At 47.7% G+C, this 22369-nt stretch overlaps 2 protein-coding genes, 1 long non-coding RNA gene and 1 pseudogene across 3 annotated transcripts in view; 1 reads left to right on the forward strand and 3 right to left on the reverse strand.

Moving 5' to 3' along the window:
• LOC135387068 (uncharacterized) overlaps positions 1 to 416 on the forward strand; it is a 43576-nt gene extending 43160 nt beyond the window's left edge. Inside the window, exon 5 of the long non-coding RNA XR_010420826.1 lies at positions 360 to 416. This is a non-coding gene — a long non-coding RNA (uncharacterized LOC135387068). The remainder of the gene's footprint in view (positions 1 to 359) is intronic.
• An 8561-nt stretch (positions 417 to 8977) lies between these two features.
• LOC135389451 (uncharacterized protein K02A2.6-like) lies at positions 8978 to 10315 on the reverse strand. The gene has a single exon (XM_064619499.1). The coding sequence runs from the start codon at positions 10313 to 10315 to the stop codon at positions 8978 to 8980; it is 1338 nt and encodes a 445-aa protein (XP_064475569.1).
• A 1196-nt stretch (positions 10316 to 11511) lies between these two features.
• LOC135389452 (uncharacterized protein K02A2.6-like) lies at positions 11512 to 13080 on the reverse strand. Its single transcript, XM_064619500.1, has one exon. It carries the CDS (start codon positions 13078 to 13080, stop codon positions 11512 to 11514), a length of 1569 nt encoding a protein of 522 aa, XP_064475570.1.
• A 3524-nt stretch (positions 13081 to 16604) lies between these two features.
• On the reverse strand, positions 16605 to 20845 carry LOC135389453 (uncharacterized; annotated as a pseudogene).
• Between the last annotated feature and the right edge of the window lie 1524 nt (positions 20846 to 22369).

A 22369-nucleotide genomic window follows, 5' to 3' on the forward strand; every position in this document is an offset into this window, starting at 1 on the left:
ATGCTCTCCTGCATTTTTTTTTTTTTGTGCTCGTTTCGTCTTTGCTATGATTTTATAATCTTTCTCATTGCCGATGCCGGGCTCTTTGCAGCGGACTTTAGCAGGTAGAAGGCGTGCCACTTCGCACCCCTCATGTTGTACACCAGAGCAGCGAGACAACATATATTTTCGTAGCTTGTGCCTTTTGTGTAGTCCACATGTTGTCTTCCTACTGTACGCGCAACCATTCTCATGTATGTTTCTGCAGTATTACTTGTTGCATCAAGTATGAGCATGTTGCATCTGTCTGCAGCTTTCTGAATCTTAACCATCATTTTGGCCCTTACTAGAAGCCTTCCTTTCTCTGTCCTCCATTCAAGTTCCACAGCATCACCTCTCTTAATGAGGCAGTACTCACTTGGACAGCCACTGTGAATACCGAAGACACGTTAAGGCCCATTCTTCAGCTTGTGGCGTAGGCTCGTAATCGCTTCAGATGTTACCGCGTGAGTATTCTCGGCATGTCGCCTTACTGTGGATCTAGCTAGGCCCTTCGGTACTTTGATATTGGCTGAGGACATAGGTTTTCTGGCTTCCCTTCCATATGATGAGGTGAACGCTTCTGTATCTTTTGCAAAAGTATAAAAACTTTTGGTGTAATTTTTCGCCATATGGTTCACATACTCCACTTTTTTTACTGAACGACCGTACGACACTTCTCTTTGTACAGCTACAAAAACACTACTGTGTCCGTCACCAATTAGTGTGGTGTACCTCATGCCATACATCTCTTCACTTTCGCGATATCCCTGTACAATGATGTCCCTCTCTATCGACGTCGAAGATGACGCCCAGTTGAGTGCGCAGCTGTGTGGCAAGGGATCTTTCTGTTCCGACTCTGCACAGCCACATGTAGTGCAGAACTTGTTTGTGACTCCAATGGAAAGTATTTTTTGCGTATACCAGCCGACAAAAACAGTAACTTTGCTGCTCGCATTATAGCCGTGTCCAAAAGATCGCTTTCACCATCTTCCATCCACAATTACAGGAATCGCCCAAAGGCCGTCGGAATCAGGACACTTATTGTGTTGCTTCGCAAGTTCAATTTCTTCTTCTGCTGCGGCCTTCATAGAATCCAATGTTGTTGCATAAAGACTCGTGCCAAGTTTGTTTTCACACTTCTGATAGAGGTTCTAAGAAAGGAAGGGAAGGCCAACTGATGCTGCCAATTCTTGAGCTTGCGCATACCAGATTCCGATGGAAAGGCATCCTCTAACAATGTCTGAATTGATGCTGTCTTTTGACATGGATGCCGGTTGAGCTTGCACGAAGTGAGGAAAAGTGCAGAGAGGTGCCTTCGAGCAACGCTATTCTAGAGTAACGATAAGCCCTACTCTGATGTCTTTGTGTAAGTGGAGCTCACCACAAAACAGGCAATCCTGTGAACGAGCAAGACTAGCTTTGCCATACTCTTCGAGGGCAAGTCGACAGCTAGACTAACTCTTTTAGTGCTTGTGGTTGTTGGCAGTATCTGCTGGCTGGTGTTCATGCATGCTTCGGTGATGTAGCAACATTGACTGGTGCGTCACGCGTAATTGTTGAGGGGGATGACACTTCGTAAAGCGAGTGGTGCTTATCGCTGTTTGTGTTTGTCAGGGTAGACCGGACGTCTAACAGAGGTGCTGACACGAGGTTCACGTTAGCTATCACGCTTTCACCATGAACCTCTCCTGCAGCCCTTGCCACATTTTCGTGGTCATTTCTACCCTGAGAACTTTGCAGGATAGGATGCTCCACGCTTGCGCAACTTGTGGCACCTGATGTTGACAGTTCTGATGCCATTAGCTCATCAGGAACACCGGCCTGGCCACTATAAATAGCAAGAAGCATAATAGCTTAAGTGGACTGTTACTACGTCAATATGTAGAGCACTGCTATTCATATTTCGTGCTGCTGAAGATGGGCACAGTGAATGTTATGGCAGCTTCTAGTTGTAACCCAAACAGGGAACCGCTTTCTGTGTGTATACTCCTACACCAGATGCGTGTACGATGAATTCTCTCAATGAGTAAGAAGTCATCAAAACACAAAAACAAATTGTTATATGGGGTTGCCACCGTCGTCTTACCGTTACCATGTTGCTAGGCTCCAGGAGTTCCAGAATAGACTCTGGGACCTGGTGGAGCCCCTTGTATCTGGACTGATTTACGGGAAAGGAATGCCCCGCACCAAACGCTAGAATTTCCCTGTCCAGTGTTTGGGCCTGAAGGAAAGGGAGCTTTAGGGTTGAAGTTCCCTTGGGTCGAAGACATCTCACCCCCCGGGCCTCCAAGCTCGCTCCAGGAAGTCTGTCACCTCCTGGTGACATGAGGTGGATGTGTCCTCAGGAGGGGGCACGAAGAAAACAACCCCAGGTTACTCCCTCAGGTCCTGGGCCTCCCCTGTGGCCTCTGCTGGCGGAAGACTGGCAGCCCGAAGTATGGGACCCTCCAGGCTGGCAGTCACCTGCAGCAGGGCTGCTCCGACTGTGGGATCAGCTCCTTGGTCCATGTTCTCCCTGTTGGCAGCTACGGCTCTTGCTTTTGGGGTCGCAGGGATCCTGGGGTTCTCTCTGGCGACAGCGTCGTCCCTTGCCTCTGGGACCAGGTTCATCTTGTCCAGGGGGACTTTCTCGATAATAACAACCTGGCGATGCGCCAGGATATGCTGAAAGAAGGTGGGGATGCCTGCAAGCTCATGCCGGACAGCATCCATTCCCTCCTTCATGGCATCGAGCCTGGCGTGCGTTGACTGAACTGGGGATGGGGAAGCTATGGCTGTTGGAGGTGAAAGGTATACCCCAGAGGGTTAGGTTTGGCAGACGCAGTACCATCTAAAAAGTGAGAGGGAATAGTAAATAGGGGGGAAAGTCGGCCAAGCCATCGGATCAGATCGTGGTCTGGAAAAGTGAACTCTCGGGTGTCGCGGACGAAGGCCTCCTGCATGGCATTGAGTGATTAGAAACAATGTGCCCCACCTGAAGGCAATGGGACCTTATGAGCCCTAAGTGGGTTAGTGCTGAGGTGTTGTACCCTAAACGGTCTAGGCTTGGGTTGCAGAACGGTGCGGTCCGTTGTGAGAGCCTGGTTGCCCAAGTAGAGGTGATATTAAGTTGTGCAGAATATTCGCTAGGTAATACTTACTGCCCTAAGTGAATGGCTCAACGTTAGTTCTGCAAGTGCACGATCTCAAAGTGGAAGTAAAAAGTTGGGTGCAAGAGGTTCCAGGTGCACATGCAACAAACAAGAAGTTGCCCAAAAAAGTTCAAATTGTGATTTCGTAATGCGAGGAGAACGAATTGGTTCAGAAAGGAAGGGGAAAAAATAGGGGGAAATGGCGAAAAAAAAACTTGCTGAGCTGCCGAAGAAACTTAACAGCCCCATGCACGGGACAAACAATCAACTACTCGGCGTGGAGCAAAGAGGAACGATGGTGGCTGAGGGTCGGGAAAGAGAGTGCTCAGTGAACTGAACAACTGAGCTGCAAGTGATATCTTTGTTACCACGATAAAGAGCTTTATCAGTGAAGTCAAAAGATTTCTGGGAAGGGCGGAACACAACACAGCACGTTTTTCTTTTTTTTTTTTTTCATGTTAGCGACAAGTTCGTTAGAAAGAAGAAAGGTGCACAATTTTTGTAACACTGATGTTGCTTTATGATAAACAGTATGGATGTCTTCTGCCTCGACAAAAATATTGGTATTGTCAGCATACAAAAAAGAGGTGCTGGAGAGATGATCAGGGAGGTCGTTTACATCAATCAGAAAAAAAAAAATGTAAAGGTTTGAAGTCCTTAGGGGCAGCTGAATATGTAGTTTCTAAAGGAACGTTAGGTAGGAAGCGAGCTGGTGGTGACCATCCATCACTTAAAACCCGAGACGAGCTAGGGACCATAACAGACAAACACAAGCACGGTCTCAAACTCAGCTGTGTTTGACAGCTGAGTTTGAGACTGTGTTTGTGTTTGTCTGTTATCGTCCCTACCTCGTCTCGAGTTTTCAAGTCATGTAGTTTCTGTATAGCTGCATTCCAACAGCCATTGACAACAAAGGACATTTCTGTCAGTCAACCTTGATTTATTTCCATTAGGCTCACAACAATAGCAGTCTTGTTTCTGGAATGAGTATACCTACAAGAATAAAAAGCAAAGTGCAAACAATCTAGAACCCCAAGAAAATTAATTGAGCACTTACTGGCAGGTGAGAGACCATCAAGAGCAATGTCATACGTCTCATTACAGCAAGTACAATGTCTTGTGAGCAACATCTGTATTTTCCTAGTGACAAGAAATAAACAAGCAGACAAGTGAAAAAGTAGTCACTGTTGAGATCGAGCATCCGGTCATTCAGCTGACTCACAACTTCTCACTTGGCAATAGGACCAATATTTCTGTTAGCGGTAACTCGCCAAATCAGAGAAGACCGGGGAGCATGCCCTGTTGCACATTTTCTGTTGATTCCTTTGCGAAGTCTCAAGGTATGACCAGAATGAAAAAAAAAGAAAGAAAAGAAATAACAAGGAAGTGTATGCAAATCAGTATTGTATTCATATACTAAGATATGAGATGCTCATTTCTCACCTAGACAACTGCATGAGGCACATCACGAACGTTCTTCTTTAGAACCATATGACACGATTTTAACAAAACAACTTTCATAGATGTAGATTTCTCACCAGATTTCTTGGTTGACTTGGGCCTAGCGAACAGCCGTACCAAAGAACATGTCAAGCAGTAGCTCGAACTAAGCGGGTTTCTAGAAAGAAAAAGAGAGAAAACTTACATCTCATGAAACCGTGAGTCCCGTGAGTCAGAAGTGAGTCAACCTGTCATTGCTAGAGGTTACCTTCATTGCCCGGGACTTTCCTGACTAGGGTTGTTCGTCCAAATAAAATCAGTTGGTAGTTGAACGCTTCCATGTGTATGTCTTCTTTGTCCCTCCGCGTTCTCAATCATGTCCAGTCCCAACCAACACACTCTACACATTCTCGCATTTCATGAAACAAGATGCTACACATACAATTTGACGCATTGGTCCTGGTCTTAGTACTTGTCTCCACGGTATATGCATTTACAAGTGATGCCCAGGACAATACAAAGTGGAGCAAGGACCTGTAATGCCTTTCATTGCTGTTTTGCCCACCTGGAATGAGACTTGCTGGGGATACTAATAAGAACATGTTGGACAGGAAAAGTGTGCAACAGTGGCATTGAGGCAGCTGTTGGACGACTTTGCTTGAACCTACGAGATTATGGAAGAGGGTGGACACAGCGGTGGTGCCTATGAGGCTGTTGTTGCATTGCTCTAAACAGACCATTGAGGACCTATAACCTCATAGGAACCTGTGCGCAGAGCTACCTTCTGCAATTGTTGTAGGGCTCTGTAGTGTAGTGGGGATGAAAACACTGGTAGTACAGTTGGATTGAGCGTACCAATTATCGGAGAGAGTTCCCTTGATGAGGTTGCGGGTTTCACGAGAAGAGACCAGATCTGGGACAAAATGCATTTTCTTCTCTTCTGGGAGATGAATGTGTATGATCTGAGTGTTGATAATGAAGCCTAGAAACTTTAGCGACTGGCAGGGTAGGATTTGAGGCTTCTCTCCGGTCAATTGGAAACCCAGGGCATGTGGGTAAGCATTACATGGTGGGTTTGTTGTGAGAGTTGTAGGGGATTCTTTTGCATGAGAAGTATATCATCTAAATATATCACCAAACAGAAGCCTTGGGAACAAAATAATGTGACTACTGTCTTGAGGAGGTCTGTGAAGATCCATGGAGCCTATGCCAAGCCAAAGGGGAGAAAGTCCCAATGGAAACATTGGCTGCACCACTCTAAGCAGAGAAGGTCCCCGTGTATCGGAGGATGGGGACTGAAACGTCCTGCAGGTCTACGCGACTCATGAAATTCCTGCTGAGGATCAATTTGCTTCCATTTGCTGCTCCCTTTGACAGAAAGGCATTGATCTCCTGATCGACTAGGGACCTTTGAGCTGCTGGAAGGTTGAGGCAGTGTAGTAGTGTTAGCTGGTAGGGGGTCGACAGCAAGTAGAGTGTGTAACCATGAACACAGTGAAGAAGCCAGAGGTCGTCCGTCATTGCTTTCCACTATTCTCTGCTGTTCGACGTGGTTGTGTGTGTGGTGTTTGTGGTTCGGTAAGGGTGGAAGGACTTTCCTTTGCCTCTGTAGACAATGCCCCGCCCCTGGGAACCACTGGCCAGAGGGAAATGGCTCTGTGTCCCTGCTTGAGGTACCAGCATTTGGTGCAGACGTACGTGCCCTGTTCTGTTCGGCAATGCCTTGGCTGCTTATGGTAGGCAGCTTGGTAAAGATCTCCAGAGCGTAGTCCAATGACTGCCATACCTGTGCATTTTCATGGAGGCGCGACAGGTATGCTGGTCCAAAGAGCTTCCCCAAGTCTTCTGTAGGCTCAGGGAGATTGTCCACCAATGACTTCAGTGCGGGAGGGAAGCTCTCTAGTGCAGACTCCCTCAGCTCAGATAGAGCCTGTGAGTTCGCGTGGGCCAGAAAAGAGATGGCTCCTACAATGTGTTTGGCGACAGACGTTTTTGAAGGGGGGCCTTGTATCACTTTGGCGAGCAGGCATCATCAGCTTTGGCACCAGGGCCGCAGTACCGCAAGCAGCGCTGATTGGAGGGACTTACTTGTTGGGACATCTTGCAAGATAATATATATATATAGATATGTAGGAACATGTTTTCAGTCTTCAGTCAGTCGGAGTCCAGCAACGCGTAACTTTCATCCAATGTCGTATTCATAAGCGGACGCTCTCAATAATAAATAATACTGCCGTGGCCACAGTGAAAAGAAAAAAGTACAAAATAAGTAACTAAAAATCATAGGCTGGCATCCTCGTGCTATGGTGGAGTATAGCCACGTGTCGATGTCGTGGAGTTATGAGGACTGGGGCGAGGTAAGTGAGGGATCCATTTTGCATTTTCTTTCCATGCTCTCGTGTAGTATTTATAGCATTACTGGGAATGGACACATCAAAATACAAAAACAAAAAATGAGAAGTCACTCAAATGTCATCGCACAACAGGAATAGCCATTACCCGAATTCAATACCGGACGATAAATTCGTTTCTATTTCTGTTTCCGGTAATGGAGGACCGTGATATGCGTTTCCGTTTTCGTTATCGTTACCATCTTCAATTTCGGTAATATACCGTTTCTGTTTCCGTTACCAATACCGTTACCCTTCCCTGCTCAAAACTAGCACTAACTTTATTGAGGTCAAGTCACCCAAGTCGAACAAATTCCTGCAGCGTCCTTGAGATGGAGATTGAGGCTGTGCTGACGCACCCTTTCGGTGGTCCCAATGGCAGCAGCTTTTCGGAAGACACGTTTCTTATTATTATTCTCCCGGAAAACAATAGTGCTATATGTACGATGATCATCTGATTTGCTGCAAACAGAGAGCAACCATAAGTGTACCTTTCAACTGATTGCACCAGAGTACAACTTCAGTCACTATTGTGAAAAAATATACAAATCTTAAGCATTGATGCCTGGCCAACAGGGTTGCTCACAGATGAATGCTGCCACTGTCCGCACGAGCAGAGGAACTGGGGCCTTGGGGAGTTGGTGCAACAACTGTCTTCTCGTCTATGCAGGTGGTCTCTGGTGATACTGCAGAGGGCTTCCAATTGGTGTCAGTCCCATCACTGAGGCACTTTCCACCAAATTCGTACTTTCTAGCTGCCTTGTGAAGGCTGACAGAACAACAGCAGCAAGATCGACTCCCAGGGATCTTACTCATGCAGCCACACCACAAAATTCCTGGTTGCTCTTCCTTGCATCATAAAAGCAGTATTTTATGGGCTCAGTTGGTCCACCCTGCCGCACACTCCTCCAGTCCACAAACTAAAAGCGGTAAAGGAGCTAGCTGTGTGCTTCTTGGGACCACCACTGCTGAGGTAGCTCTGTGCAGCTTGCTTCCGGGGGGGGGGGGGGCTACTTCCTGGTACTTGTTTTTCTTTAGAACCACAAGCAACTTCAACGTCGCAATGCTGTGGCTGCAGATGCCACGCACACCAGCTGCGCACTGGCACCTCGCACACTTTGTCTCCAGAAGCATCTAGGACAGTACTCGCTTGATAAGGCTTTGATGACTTCCTTTGGCTTTTATGTAGCAGGTGCACCTTATTAGCAAGTCACCAAGGCTTGAAAAATATCCAATAAGCAGAAAGGTTGTGAATGAGTGCAGATTAAAAGGCAATAAAATGCTGTGAGAGTTGGTGGCAGCAGAGTCACTAGATAAGCTTCACTTCTGAATATTGACACTGAGTTCCAAGAGCGAGCATGTGCCATCTTGTTTGCGCGCCACGGTGCCCACGTGCACGCGCACTTCAGGCGCATTTTTGCGGATGGTGTCATCTATCGTTCGCGGGTGAAATGTTCCTTTTCTTGCAAGCGGCTCACCAAGGCTGATGGCCTTGAGCTCACCTTGACATTCTCAGGACGCCCGGGTGAACAATACATGGATTATCACAAAACAGTCATACACGCTTCAATATCCTACAATGAGCATTACGTTAGCTGTCTTTGATCCTCAACTAAGAATGGTACTGGCATGGTGCGGAAACAAGATGGCGCTCCTGCTCTCCCTTCGACCACAGTGTCGATACTCTGAAGCGAAGCTTATTTAGTGACTCTAGGTGGCGGTAAAAAGCCTTCCTGTGTGAATATGCAGAGTGGTGGAACAGAGAATACGTAGCTTGTAGCGGCACTTGGAGCAGGTACTGTGGTATCGTTGGAAGTACGCATCCACCACCCGTTCCTCATTCCACACTTTATTCTCTTTTCTGCCCCATGCCAATGAGGCTGTCCCAAAACTCACGTACACAGTATATCACATATCCCCCCCTGTTAAGAAAAATAATCACAGTTAAGCAAAATGTTCCATGTTAAGAAAAATAGTTCCCGCTGTAGGGAAAAATTAGTGCACTCTGTCGTCGGCAATGTCCTGTGGTGCGTCGTTCTCGTTTGCCGGGTAACGGACAGGAGCGGAACGTAGTCGTGTACTTCTGCGTAGAGGCGGCTCCTGCTGTTCGAGAGATGGCAGTGGATGTACTCTTGCGCCTTTGTGCGGAGCATGGTCTTGAGGGGAGACATATGTACTGCCCGAAACCGGTGCGTTGTCGTCAATAGGCCACCAAGAGTAGCCGAAACAGGACGGTTCGTCCGGTTGTACTTGGCCTTCTGGTGGCCCCAGCTCACCATAAAATGGGGTAAACTTCGACGAATGCCATATCCTGCCGTCTTCCAGCAAAGAAGATAGTGGTCCCCGGGAAGCGATTATTTTCAAGGGTGTAGAAAATTTTGGCCGTCCTTTCTTTCGGCGACCTGGTAGGCGCACTCCAACATAGTCTCCCGGCATGGATTTGCGGAAACTTGCAGATCGCTTGTCGTCGGTGTAGACCTTCTGCTTACTCTGTTTTGACGACACACGTGCCTTGACTCTCGACATGTCGGGTGTTGCTGAGGGCTTTTGAAGTCCTACCACGTTGACGCGCGTTCGAAAGTTCCGACCGTGCAGAAGCACTGCTGGCGAGACACCTGTTGTAGCGTGCGGTGTGCTTCTGTATACCGCGAGATGCTCAAGGATTGCGCGTTTGATGTCTTTGCGCTGTAGTGTTGCAACTTGTATGGTGTCCTTGAGCACTCTGTTGAAACGTTCAACTTGACCGTTGGCTTGTGGATAGTAGACGGATACTGTCGTGTGCTGAATACCTCGTTCTCGCAGGAAGGCTTTGAAGTGTGTGGACACAAATAGCGGGCCATTGTCTGTGACTATCTCGTCGGGGTAGCCTTCGCGACTGAATATGTGCATAAGGAATGCTTCCACTGTAGATGCTGTAACAGCGGGCGCAAATGAAATTTCTGGCCACTTGCTATGGTAACCCATAAGCGTTATGGCGTAACGGCACGAAGGAGGAGAGTCTTCGAACGGTCCAACTATGTCCATTCCCAGTTTTGACCATGGTGTAGCTGGGAATACTACTGGGTGCAAAGGTGCAGATGCAACCTTGGCAGATTTGTCGCCAGACTGACAGATAGAGCAATCGTGCACCATTTTTTCCACTTGGGCATCCATCCCGGGCCACCGGTACAAATCTATGAGTCGCTGCTTTGTACGCACAATTCCAGGGTGCGTCTCGTGTGCCATCTCAAGCAGCCTGGAGGTTAGTGTACGTGGGACCACTAAACGTTCGCCACGATGCAGAAGTCCATTCACAACTGAAAGTTCACGTCCGCAGCGATGGTACGGACCCATTGCGGGAGCTCTGTGAGCATGTCGCGACCAAGTTCCTTGTTCAAGTGCACTGATGACCTCGCTGATTTCTGGATTAGCAACGTAGCCTCATGTAATTCTTCTTTTGAAATGGGGCTGGAGATGGTGCAGACAATTTCTTCATCAACATCATGTGACTGTAGTGGTAACCTTGATAGGGCATCCGCAATATAATTCTGGGCTCCCTTCTTGTACTCTATAGTGAAGTTGTAGTACAGCAATCTGGCGGACCATCTTGATATACGAAGAGGGCGATGTCCAGAGCCTTGTGTGACAAGCAAGGTTACTAACGCTTGATGGTCAGTACGTAGAGTAAAGGGGCGTCCCCACAAGTAGACATGCCAATGCTCGCATGCCCACATGCAGGCAAGCGCTTCGCGCTCACCAACCGAGTACTTTCTCTCCACCGAAGATAAGGTACGGGAAGCAAAAGCGACTGTGCGAACTTCGTTCCCGTTAATTTGTTGCAGAACGGCACCCAAACCGTATGATGAAGCGTCTGTGGTCACGACCACTGGGAGCTGTACATCGAACATGTGTAGAACCGGGCACGAGCTGAGTGTAGCTTTCACCTTGTTAAAAGTTTGGTCCGCCCTGGAAGTCCACTCAAAAGTTTTTCCCTCTCGAAGGAGTTCACGCATCGGTTCCACCAGCTCGGCGAAGTGATGGATAAACTTGGAGTAGTACCCAAGTAATCCCAGGAAAGAACGAAGTGACTTTAAATCCGTAGGTGGAGGGGCACTTTGTAGCGCTTGAATTGCAGACGTTTGAGGTGACAGTCCATGGGCATTTACGACATGTCCGAGGAAAGTAAGCTCGACGACGTCAAACACGCACTTGTGATTCAATTTCAAACCTTCCGCAGACAAACGCTGGAGTACATGACGAAGGTTGTTGTCGTGTTCTTCTTGCGAACGGCCGTAAACGATGATGTCTATGTCTATGTAGAAGGTCTATGTAGAGGTCTATGTAGAAGAGAACTCCTTTGCAGCCTTGGAGTATGAGGGACATCATTTGTTGAAATGCTGAAGGAGCGGAGGCAAGTCCGAAGCATACGCGCTTAAAACGGAAGAGTCCCTCGTGAGTAATAAATGCGGTTAAGTCCCTGCTGTCTGGGTGTAGCGGAACTTGATGATAAGCGGATGCCAGATCCAGTTTCGAGAATTTCATGGCGCCGGCTAGGCGTTAAGCAGTTCCTCAGTATGTGGTAGTGGGAAACAGTCCGCAATGACGGCTTTGTTGGGTTCGCGTAGGTCGACGCATAAGCGGATGGAGCCATCTTTTTTCTTTACCACTACGATTGGAGAGACCCACTCTGAAGCTGTGACCTTTTCGATTACGTCCTGTTCTTCCAGACGACGTTGTTCTTGAGAAACTTGTTCTCGTACTGTTAACGGTAAACGGCGTAACTTGCCTGTAACGGGCTTGATGTCGGAACGTATCTTCACCTTGTGAATGTAATGTTTAGACAGACCCAGAGTTCCATCGAAAAGGTGTCCGAAATCAGCTGAAATTGCTGGGGGTACGGTGAGTGTCGACGCAGTCGTACTAAAGCAGGAGAGACTCATGCCGTCAATGCATAACTCCAACGACGTGACAGCATCCATGCCAAGAAGTGTCGTGCCATTGGATACTACGTAGAAATTCAGACATGCTGAACGATTTGCGTACTTGACCGGTGCCGAAAAACATCCCTGAATGGGAATTGAGCGTTTGGAGAAATCGTACAGGCTCACAGATGTCGGCTTCAGAGGATGCAAGGATGCAAAATGCCCCTCGTAGACGGCAGAAGACATAATCGTTGCTGAAGATCCCGTGTCAATGAGAAAACGTATGTCCCTCTCTGAGACAGACAACGTAACGTAGATCCCAGTTTTCTTTGGAGCAGATGTATCTAACTGTAAGGTAGTTTGTACTTCGGAGTTCGTAATGGAATCTTGTGGCGGAAGTTCATCCGTAAGTTGACGTAGTTGTCCCAGAGAGCGGCAAACGGAACGGAAGTGCCCCATCTTGCTGCATGCGGAGCATCTCTGATTGCGGGCTTTACATGAAGGAGAATTTGCCAAGTGATCCCTAGAGCCACAGCGAAAACATTGAGTTCGCGTAGCAGAGCGTTTGCTCGAGCGATCGCCCTGTCGCTTCTGCATAGGTTGCCTTGCAGGCTGTCTTGTGACTTGTTGAACTTCCTCGTGCTCGCTCTCAACAGCAAATTCTCTTGATTCCTTTTGTGACTGTTGAAACTGCCGTGCAAGCATAATTGTACGAGCCAACGTAAGCGTACGGCCTTCTAGGAGGAGGCGTTCACGAAGATGAGGTATGTTGGTGGATTCGACAATTTGATCGCGTATCATGGAATCAAGCGTCGCCCCGAAGTCACAGGTACTGGCAAGTTCTCGAAGAGCCAGGACGTAGTCATCAATTGACTCACCGAGCTGCTGACGGCGCTGACGAAATTTGTGTCGCTCAGCGATAGGATTAACGGTAGTAGTGTAGTGAGTATCCAAGGTCTTGAGAGCAATTTCCATCTCATCTGCGGCGGTCTCGGATGGTGACTCCGTGGATTCCGTTGTAGTTGCAACTGAGTTGGTAGCGGACGTTTGAGAAGGCGGTAGCAGATCATAAATCCTTTGCCCTTCAGCACCAAGGCAGTGATACAATATAGCCTTACGGCGGGTTGTTGACTCTTTGTCTAGGCCAGACGCAACCAAGTAACTCTGAAATGCCTTCTTCCACGATGGCCACGTCATCGTAGGCTTGCCGGGCTTCGGTAGAAAAAACGGTGGTGGCGGTAATCATGACATTGTAGACGGTGAACGGAGAACGTGCAGGAGAATTGAAGCCGAAAGTCAGTATTCAGGAGAAGTTTTCCAATCGTCGCCAAATTAGGTAGCCTGTGGTATCGTTGGAAGTACGCATCCACCACCCGTTCCTCATTCCACACTTTATTCTCTTTTCTGCCCCATGCCGATGAGGCTGTCCCAAAACTCACGTGCACAGTATATCACAGGTATCAACGGCTTTTGTAGCATAAATCATGCAACACTAGACTGGGTGTTTCAGTTAACCCTTTCTCCGGCCTGTGGGGAAAGAGGTTGAAAAAAATTACGCAAAAATTCAGTTGGATATTAACGCAACTCCAGGAATGCTGCAACACATTTTTTTCCGGTGAAACACTAGTATATTATGAAGTTACGCAATGTTGACTTGAAGCAACACTGCCAGAAACAGGTCCTTGCTATCATTTCCGTTTTCTTCAAATTTTTTCAAGACAAAACCACCACATAGTTATTTTCAAGCATATATTCCGTAAAAATATACAAAACACCTTGCATAGTGTAAAGCCAGCACCCTCGGCCTCTAGCTATAGATACATGAATTCACAAAAGCTACATGGTAGGACACGAAGCAGTTTTTTTGGAACAAGGCACAATATCTTGTCACACTTGGCGCAGTGCATGGTTTTAAAGCCTGACTTGCAGAATGCACAACGGCCCTTTTTTTCATACGTGAGTCAGTGCACTACAGCATCGTAGCGGACGTCATCGTACGGGGTTCGGGGTGGATGCTGATGGGCCTCATCTGCAGTTCTGTCTTGTCTTTGCTTGCAAGAGAGCAATAGTGCCTCGGCAACACTAGACCTGAAGCTCTTCAGCGTCACTTTGGTGGCCTGATGATGCTGTCGGTACAGCAGCCACACGTTTACAACGCTGATACCGAGTCGTTGGTAAAAGATTCATAAACACCAGCATTTTGCCTTTGTGGGCATGCGATATAATTCAATCAACATGTAGGCGGGATCCACTTGACCCGTGTATTTCTTGTAAGCGGTCACGATGCTTGATTGATTGAATGAAATTTATTTTACACCAAACGGTGCAGGGTAACTATGGCAAGAAAAGCCGGAAAGGCAAGCGACATCAACCTTCTTCTTTTCCTTTTTATCCCAGCGCTTCACAGATGTGACCAGCTCCGTGCACACAAAGGGAGATGCAAGCGTAATGATGAAAGATGAAAGTCACTGAAAAGGTTAGCCAGCTGTAGGACTCGAACCCGCATCTTGTGGATTGCCGGTCGCTTTGTATGTATTTGTCCCTTCTATGTTGTTCCAGCCTCAGAACATCAGTTCTTTCATGATCAACAGTTGCCGCCTGCGTCGATCCCTGTCGTACGAATGTGTGTATGAATGAAATTTAGCAGATCAAAGACGCAGTGGATGAAGATTGGGGGGAACAACAGCGGCAACGAAACTTTCCGACTACAAAATACCACCGTCCAACACATCCACCACTACAGGTATCTAGGGGTGCTCATCGAAGACAAACTAAATTACTTGGAGAAGCATGAAAAAACAATCGTAGCGACAAAAAAAAAAAAAAAGGGACACGTGTGGCACCTCGCCCGCCACTCCTACAACCCATATTCCGTTGGCAAGTTATTATGGAAGACTACATCAGTTCCATGTGCCACCTACGCAAATGAAGCATTATGCTACAGCGCCAGTATCATGAAAATTCTTGAACGCCAACAACGGGAGATAGGCAAATGGATTTTGGGAGGGAACCTAGCCACAGCGAATGCTGCCATAGAAGGGGAAGTCGCATGGTCAACTTTCGAATACAGAGAGGCACGGTCAAAGACAAGATACTTGGGAAGACTGATCCATCTACCACGAAATCGATTAGCAAAAATAATTTTCCACCATGTAAGATACACAGGCATAAAGACGAACTGGATAAAACGAATAAACCGAATAGACTCCAAATTCAGCAAGGGGACCAGTCGCCATAAAACAAACACTGCCAGAGATTGGAATCAACAAATCAACAAAGAAATGAAGAAAACTGAGAACGACTACTGGAGACAACGCGTAAGAAACAAACAGAGCATGAACCTCTACGCCACATACAGAGACAAGCCCAGCCCATACAACCTCTACAGAGGAGACCGCGCTAGCGGCCTGTATTTCCAAGCTAGAACGGGGGCCCTTCTGACGCGAGAGAGACTGTCTCAGCTCTTTAACGACAACGACGACGTATGCATCCTATGTGGTGCGAAGAAAGAGGACTTAAGCCACGTCCTGTTGAGGTGCCAAGCCACCAAGGCGACTCGCCCAGCAAACCTTGACATCGCAACCATGCTAGGACTGACAACTCCACCTGAAACAGCAAACCCCAGCGACATCGCCGAAAGACGTAAACAACACCTCGTGAGCTGGGATAGGCTGACTAAAAGTGCCCTAAGAAACGACCACAAATCCAAGTCAGGAGCCAAGCCGAGCAAACCTTCGCCATCGAAAGCACCGGACGCAGCAGCGACACCAGCGATGGCCATCGGAGCCAGGCCAGGGCAAACAAGCCTACCGACCGAGCCGGAGGGACCGGAAGCGCCCACAGCAGCGACATTCCTGGAACCGACCCACCTACAACCGCTTCAACCTTCATAGACTCTGTTTCTCTGTTTTTTTTCTTCTTTTCTTTTGCCTGTGGTGCCCTCACGTCACCTGCCCTGACTCAAAAGGGATTAGGCAAGCCTAAACCTATGAGTGAGCAAAAATGTAAGAGTGAAAGGAGGATGAGTGAGAGGGAGTGGCTGGTTTGTCCCTTCAGATGACGCACCCTGAAAGTCGCTGAGAAGGCGTGTTAGCCTAGCCAGCGCCTCCTCTATAAGTGGACTATGCCTGTCAGCTTGCGCCGCGCAGCATAGGAGGAGAGCGTCGCACGCGATGTCGCACGTGGCCACAAGAGGGCGCCATGAACGGAGGGACGCGGCGCGGAAGGAAAGCACGTCCGCTTATCGCCGGACTTCTGAGTTCGCAGCAATGATGGTTGTTCCTGAATGTTCGATGGAGGTTCTTTGCAGTATGAGGATGTCAGCTGACTGCGAAAATAACAGGAGGCTCTCTGATGCAATGTTGCCCCAATGAATGTGGGGAAAGCGAACCGGCGCCCGAGGTGCTCACTGCGTGCAAGATGCTAAACTCCATGGATCCCGGATTAATGGGCGCAATACACTTTTAAAAAATTTTGTTACACGTAATTTGCTGTAATTAAAATTTTATTACACGTACGATGTAATTACACGTATAAAAGAACAGGTACATGACACAGGATGTGTGAAAATAAGCAATAAGTATGGAAGTAAGCAATAAGTATACAAATGAAACGGTAAGAGACCCGCAACACAAAGCACACTGAAAGGTAGTCTGAACATATAACCGAAACTTTGAAGGCTGTACCAAGTGTATGCCTCAGTGCTTCAATAAGGTCAGCATTTAGTTCAGCCTCAGGTATTTTCTTGATAGAGGCTTCCTGAAAAAAGCTTTTGCTGCATCATTCCTGTCTGTTACATGGAATGCATTATTTGTAAGGAGCGGCCTGAAAAACTTTGTGCAGATCAACTGTACAAGCTCGTGCCTGTGTTCCTTGGTGTTCGCTGAGCACTGTAGCAAGGGACATTCAGAGACTGCAGGCACTGCGAAGTGCAGCAGGGTGCTTAGTGGCCGCGTGGGTTTGGGCTTGCTGGAGAGCACAGCCTCAGCAAATTGCCTCAAGATGCAGAGGAGGTAAACAAGGTCATCAGAAGGGTACAGGAGTCCTCCTCGGTCCTGATGCATTGTGAGACCCTGAGAAGCCTGATTGGACTTGGCTTTTAGCACCAGCTGGCAACAGTTCTCGCAATGAACTTTCTCGACGACGACACGGGCAATAAAACCTCCGACATGGGTTGTGGCAGACAGTTGTAGGCTGGGCAGACACTCTTGCCTTGGCTCACTCAGTCTTTGTAGGATGTACTCTGCTTCAGAAGGAATGTTGAAGGGTGACGTTGTTGGTGCTTGATGCGCAACATTTGTGACAACTATGTTGGAGTTTGATGAAACCGTGTGCGACACGTTGCTATGCTGTGATGCACTGACAATTCCAGTCTTCAGGATTCGCTCTAGTGCATGTAACGTGGACTTCACGTTCATTTGGTCGTTGCACCCTTGGGATCGCCTCAGTGCACCAAACAGTGATTCAACTGCATCACTGCTGAACTTCCTTGTCAACACAAATCCAAACTTTTCTTCCTGCAGCAAATGCCTCACACAGGCAACCGTGGAATGCGTCGTCATGAGCAATGCCTCATATGTTTCCTTGGTGAAGAACTGAGTCGGCTTTGTTGCTTCCTTTAACTTGGACAGGTACGCGGTGAATGTGGATTCCAACCATTCAAGTCTGCTATCCTCAGAGTTGTCATAGTGGCGCACATCTGGAAACCTTTGGTGAATATACTGTGTACAATTGCTCGTATCATGCAGGATAAACCAACGGTAGAATGTCTCCATGAAAGGTATCGTGGGTCCTGAACTTGCATACATTGGATTGCATGTGTGGCCAGCCCGGCCTTTCAGAAATTTGAGTGCAGCTGTGACGTCCGGAGAGAACAACTGTACAGCTCGCTTTACATTCATTTTTTCTATATTATTCGGGTACACATGCTTCCGGCTCAGGAACTGACTGCTTTGATTGATGCTTCCTTCTGCAATTCATACAGTCTCTTCAAATAGGAAGATGACACTTCGTTGTCCTTGCCTATATCACGATCTAGGAACTGGGACCGAAGGTTCTTGAGAATATGACAGTAATCAAAGCTGAGAAAAAGAGCTCTCTGTGAGTCAGCTGGGTGTGCAATGCGATGCGTGAGGTCCCCACGGCACAATATTTTCATGGCGTTCACGTTTACGCGGTGGTTATCAGTCACAATCCTGAGCACCCGAAACCCAATGCTTTCAACTTTCTGCAGTTTCTGCTTAATTTGCATTTCGTCTATGACAAGTGAACATGTCCTAGACTGATTATTTCCCAAGTTCTGAAGCTCTGCTTCCAGGCGAGTTTTTACTAAAGCGCTGAATCCGGTTTCACCACTCGCACTGCCGATGTAGTTTTGTAGAGTGTTCCTGGATGGTAACTTGAGCAGCCCATCACTCCTAATGTGTTCATAGGACTTCGTTGAAAGGTGCCTGAGTATAATGCAATGTCTGAGTGTGTCCTCCGACCACCTGGGGCTTTTTTCTTGACGTTTCTCACTTGGTCCATGAGGAACATTGCCTGAGTGTCATTGTCTGCAGCTTTGCTTCTGATGTAGCGGAAGGTTTCTACATCTTGATCTTCATGTAGTTTCTTCAGTTCCACTTTATAGCTGTCCACTATGCTCCGTAGTCGTTCGATCTGCTTTCTCATATCCCTAGTCTTGCGAGCTAACCTGCGGTGCTCCAGCGAGGTGGTGTACCGCACATTCCGTATATCTGCCTGGGTTGATTGGTCACTGGTTGACACTGCCGCTGCCAACGGTGGTGGGTTCCCTTTACAGAACACTTCTGCTCTTCCTTCAGTGTCAGTACTTTCTGTGCCTTCATTGCGGTTTGGGCACTCTCTTCGTGGACTTGCTTGGAGGTCGTCTGTGGTACCCTGACCGTGCAGTTCCCTCCTGCTTCTTGTGGTGGCTCAGCTTCACGACGCACCCTTTTCCGTGGTATGGCAGAAACAGGTGCACATGTCCTCTTCCTAATGCTGGCAACACTTCTTTCCTTCGTGACTTTCGGTTCGAGGTAAGATGGGAAGTCACTGAATACAGATGGGGCCGCATCCTTCTTAAGCCGTCTCCTCTTGCCTTCAAGGAAGTCTGATGCATGAAAATGTTTGCTGCACACTTTGGAGTAGTTCGACGTTGAGTTTGGTGACCAATCGTCCCGTTTGATAGCAGCCAACCATTTCTCCCGAATGTCCTGTAGCACAGGTATTTCGTGAAACGTGGTTTTCTCTCCAGGAATCGGTCTTTTCCCGTCCGATTTGCACAGCGGCACACAGCAATATGCCATAACCACTCTACCTGAAACTGAAATTGCAAAAATGTTTAGCGCCTGTCCTATTCGTTCAACAGCTTAATGCTCTGCAAGGAGCTAAAAGAGCGACAAGGAACGGCTAGGCTCGTGTGGATTGTGGAAAACAGAATCGGGAACAATGCGACTACCAGACGACGATGCCGACGGCTCGATTTGAGCCTTTCTTCTGAATTTAACGCTACTAAATTTGTTATTTACACTCTCGACAGCACTACCACAAGGATATCTAAACGCATCATGTACCTAGTGCTCATACTCACCTCGAAAAGTTGTAAAAACGATGTTCACGTGAGCTCCTTTCCGGCTTCTGCGGCAATCGAGGTACCCTCCGTACGCAGCGCCCTCGCGTTGTGGAAGACGAGAGCAGATCACGTGACGAAAGACGGCGAGGAGAAGAAGAGCTGACAGGCATAGTCCACTTATAGAGGAGGCGCTGGCCTAGCTCAATTGGTAGAGCCCTGGACCGGCAATCCAGAAGATGTGGGTTCGAATCGTACAGCTGGCTAATATTTTCGGTGACTTTCATCTTTCATCGTTAATTTCTTAGCCAAATTGAGGCTTTGTATGTATTTGTCCCTTCTATGTTGTTCCAACCTCAGACAGCGCCTCCTCCTCCTCAGAATGACACAGTGACGCACAATTGTTTCTGACCAAGTTGGCCGCTTTTTGCTGTAATTTAAAACTTGGTCTAGAAGAAGGGTAGCACGAACATTCTTGTCTGCAGCATCATTCACGACACTGAGAAACGAGCTGACATAGCAGTCCTCCTTTAACTTCCTCAGCTCCGACTTATACTTGTCCACGGTTTGTTCAAGGTGCTGAATGTGGGCTCGTAGATTTCTTTCTTTCTGGAGCAGCCTTTTCCTGTCAAAATATGAGCTTGACGTATAAAGTGACGAAGTCTGTGTGCCAAAAGCTCTCAATGCGTGAGGTGACTGGAGTTCACACCCAGTGCTGCTGCCGCCAGCACCCACTGACGTGGAATGGGGTACCTCAGCAAATTTGTTCTTCTGAGGGGTAAATCTGGTTTCTGTTTCAGTGGGCAGAGTTGTCATGAGACTGGTTGCCTGATCACTGGTTGGTGCACTGGCAGGCATTGTCCCCTCCAGCTCACTGAAGAAGTCGTCCTTTTGCACTCTGTTTGCTTCAATGGCTGAAATCGGAGTCGCCGTGACAGTGGTCGTCGGATTACTGTTCACTGCACTGACAGGTGTTCTCTCCAGCTGTTCACTGCAGAAGTCATTTCGTGCTGTGTCACTCACAAGTGGGTCGGGCTTAGTGCAACGTGCGTCTGTAGTAGACGGAACACGCTTTCGCTTCCTGATGCTCTTGTCATCACGTTCAACATGCAAAACCGGTTGGAGATATGCAGGATATCCAGGTAAAATCGAAAGGACGGCTCCTTCCTTTAGCTGGCGGGTTTTGGTGTTTTCCTTGAAGTCACTTGCTGCAAAATGTTTGCTACATACTACAGAATAGTTCGACGTAGAGTTCGGCACCCAGTTCTCACACGATATGACCTTTAGCCACTTGCTTCGTAGCTCGACATCAACGGGCACCTCGTGAAACGAGACGCCGGGCTCCTTCTTCTTCGCGCTCGAAGTACAGAACGGCACGAGGCAGTACCGCATTCTCGCCTTTTTCCCGCGGTAGCATCCACAAGTGAAAATAACTTCGTAGAGCAAACACACAAACACGATTTTTCTGGATTTAGCACGGCATACAGACGATACAAACGCTAGTACCCGACGGCCGAATGACAAGGAAGGAAGTGTCAGCCTGTGGCGCCCTATGCGGCGAGTGTCGGCGTAGGTGCGAGGAGGTTTGGGAGAGGGCTGGAACGTGCCGTGGTCGCAATCCGACAGGCATTCCACAGTATAAAGGAGGCGCTCCCTCGGAACATCAGTTATTTCATGTTCAAGCGTAATGACTTGGTTGTCTGTCCATTTGACGATGCAGACCTGCTTGTTTTCATCTGACTTGTAGTCGTACTACCCTCTTCGCTTCCTGAGAAGCTCCTAGTCTTCTTGCAAGGGACATTTGGCTGTTCAGTTCTTGCGAAGTGTGCCCACGCTTTCAATGCCCTTTTCCAGTTTCAAGTAGGGTATCAGTGGCAGGCCACAAAAAAGGTTGTCGAAGAACACTTTTGGTGTTCCTCCTTCAGGGATAAACTTGCATAGTTCTAGAGTTGTCTAGAGTAAACTTGCATAGTTCATAGGTTGCCTGCTCCAGTACCCTTGTAGGGCATCATCATTTCATCGATGGAGAAGCAGTCCTCTTGTTTGATATCCCGACAGTTATCTGTCAGCTGATTCTATGAAATGAAATGGCCTTTTCTTGTGCAATCTGTCCTTCGATGCTCGGTTAGCTGTGTTATCAGAAACGACATACCTTTTCGAACTGCTTCAGTGCGATTACATCAGCAATGGCAGGGTAGCGCGTACTTTGTGCCCAGTAGTCCTCGTTGGACGGCATTTGCACAATACCCATGTAGAGCAAAATCCCCAGAAACTGCTCTATTTCTGAGCCAGTTGTGTTCACAGAAATCCCACACAGCTGCACAGGGTAGAGGTTCGTTTGCTCCATAATGTTGACAATAATGTTCTCATCAAAAAACTTTTTGAAGTACTGCAGTGGAGTCAACTCATGCTGAGCCTCTGGAAGATGCACCTGTGGAGGACGCTGACTGTACAGCTCTTTCTTGGGGAGTGCTGAAAGAAAAGTAACAGCCCCCAGACAGGATTCGTCACTAGTCCACAGCGCAGCTTATAGGCAGTACCAGAAAGATACCCGTAAAAACAGGAAGCTCTTCGATTTGTGCACCCGTTTGCGAATTAGTTAGCCTGGGGTTTTAACTGCAACACCTGGTATAGGCACTTCAAAATTCATTAGCTATTCAATACTTGCACAGAAAAATTATCAACTGAGTAAAAATAAATCTCTTTACAAATGCTGACCATGTTTCATTTATAAATGAATAAAGTGCCAAAGGAAATATTAAAAAAAACATTAACCATTATTCATATAGAGGGCATTAGCTTTTACTTTTTTCTACTTCCTTCCAACTTCGAAAGAGGTTCCGACAGTTTCTTCTGTACAGCCGTACAGCCGACTGTAAAGTATGCAAGAGTGCTCCTTGTTCTCAGACTGTAGCA

Source organism: Ornithodoros turicata, chromosome 3 (genome assembly GCF_037126465.1).
Source record: "Ornithodoros turicata isolate Travis chromosome 3, ASM3712646v1, whole genome shotgun sequence".
Classification (NCBI taxonomy): Eukaryota; Metazoa; Arthropoda; class Arachnida; order Ixodida; family Argasidae; genus Ornithodoros; species Ornithodoros turicata.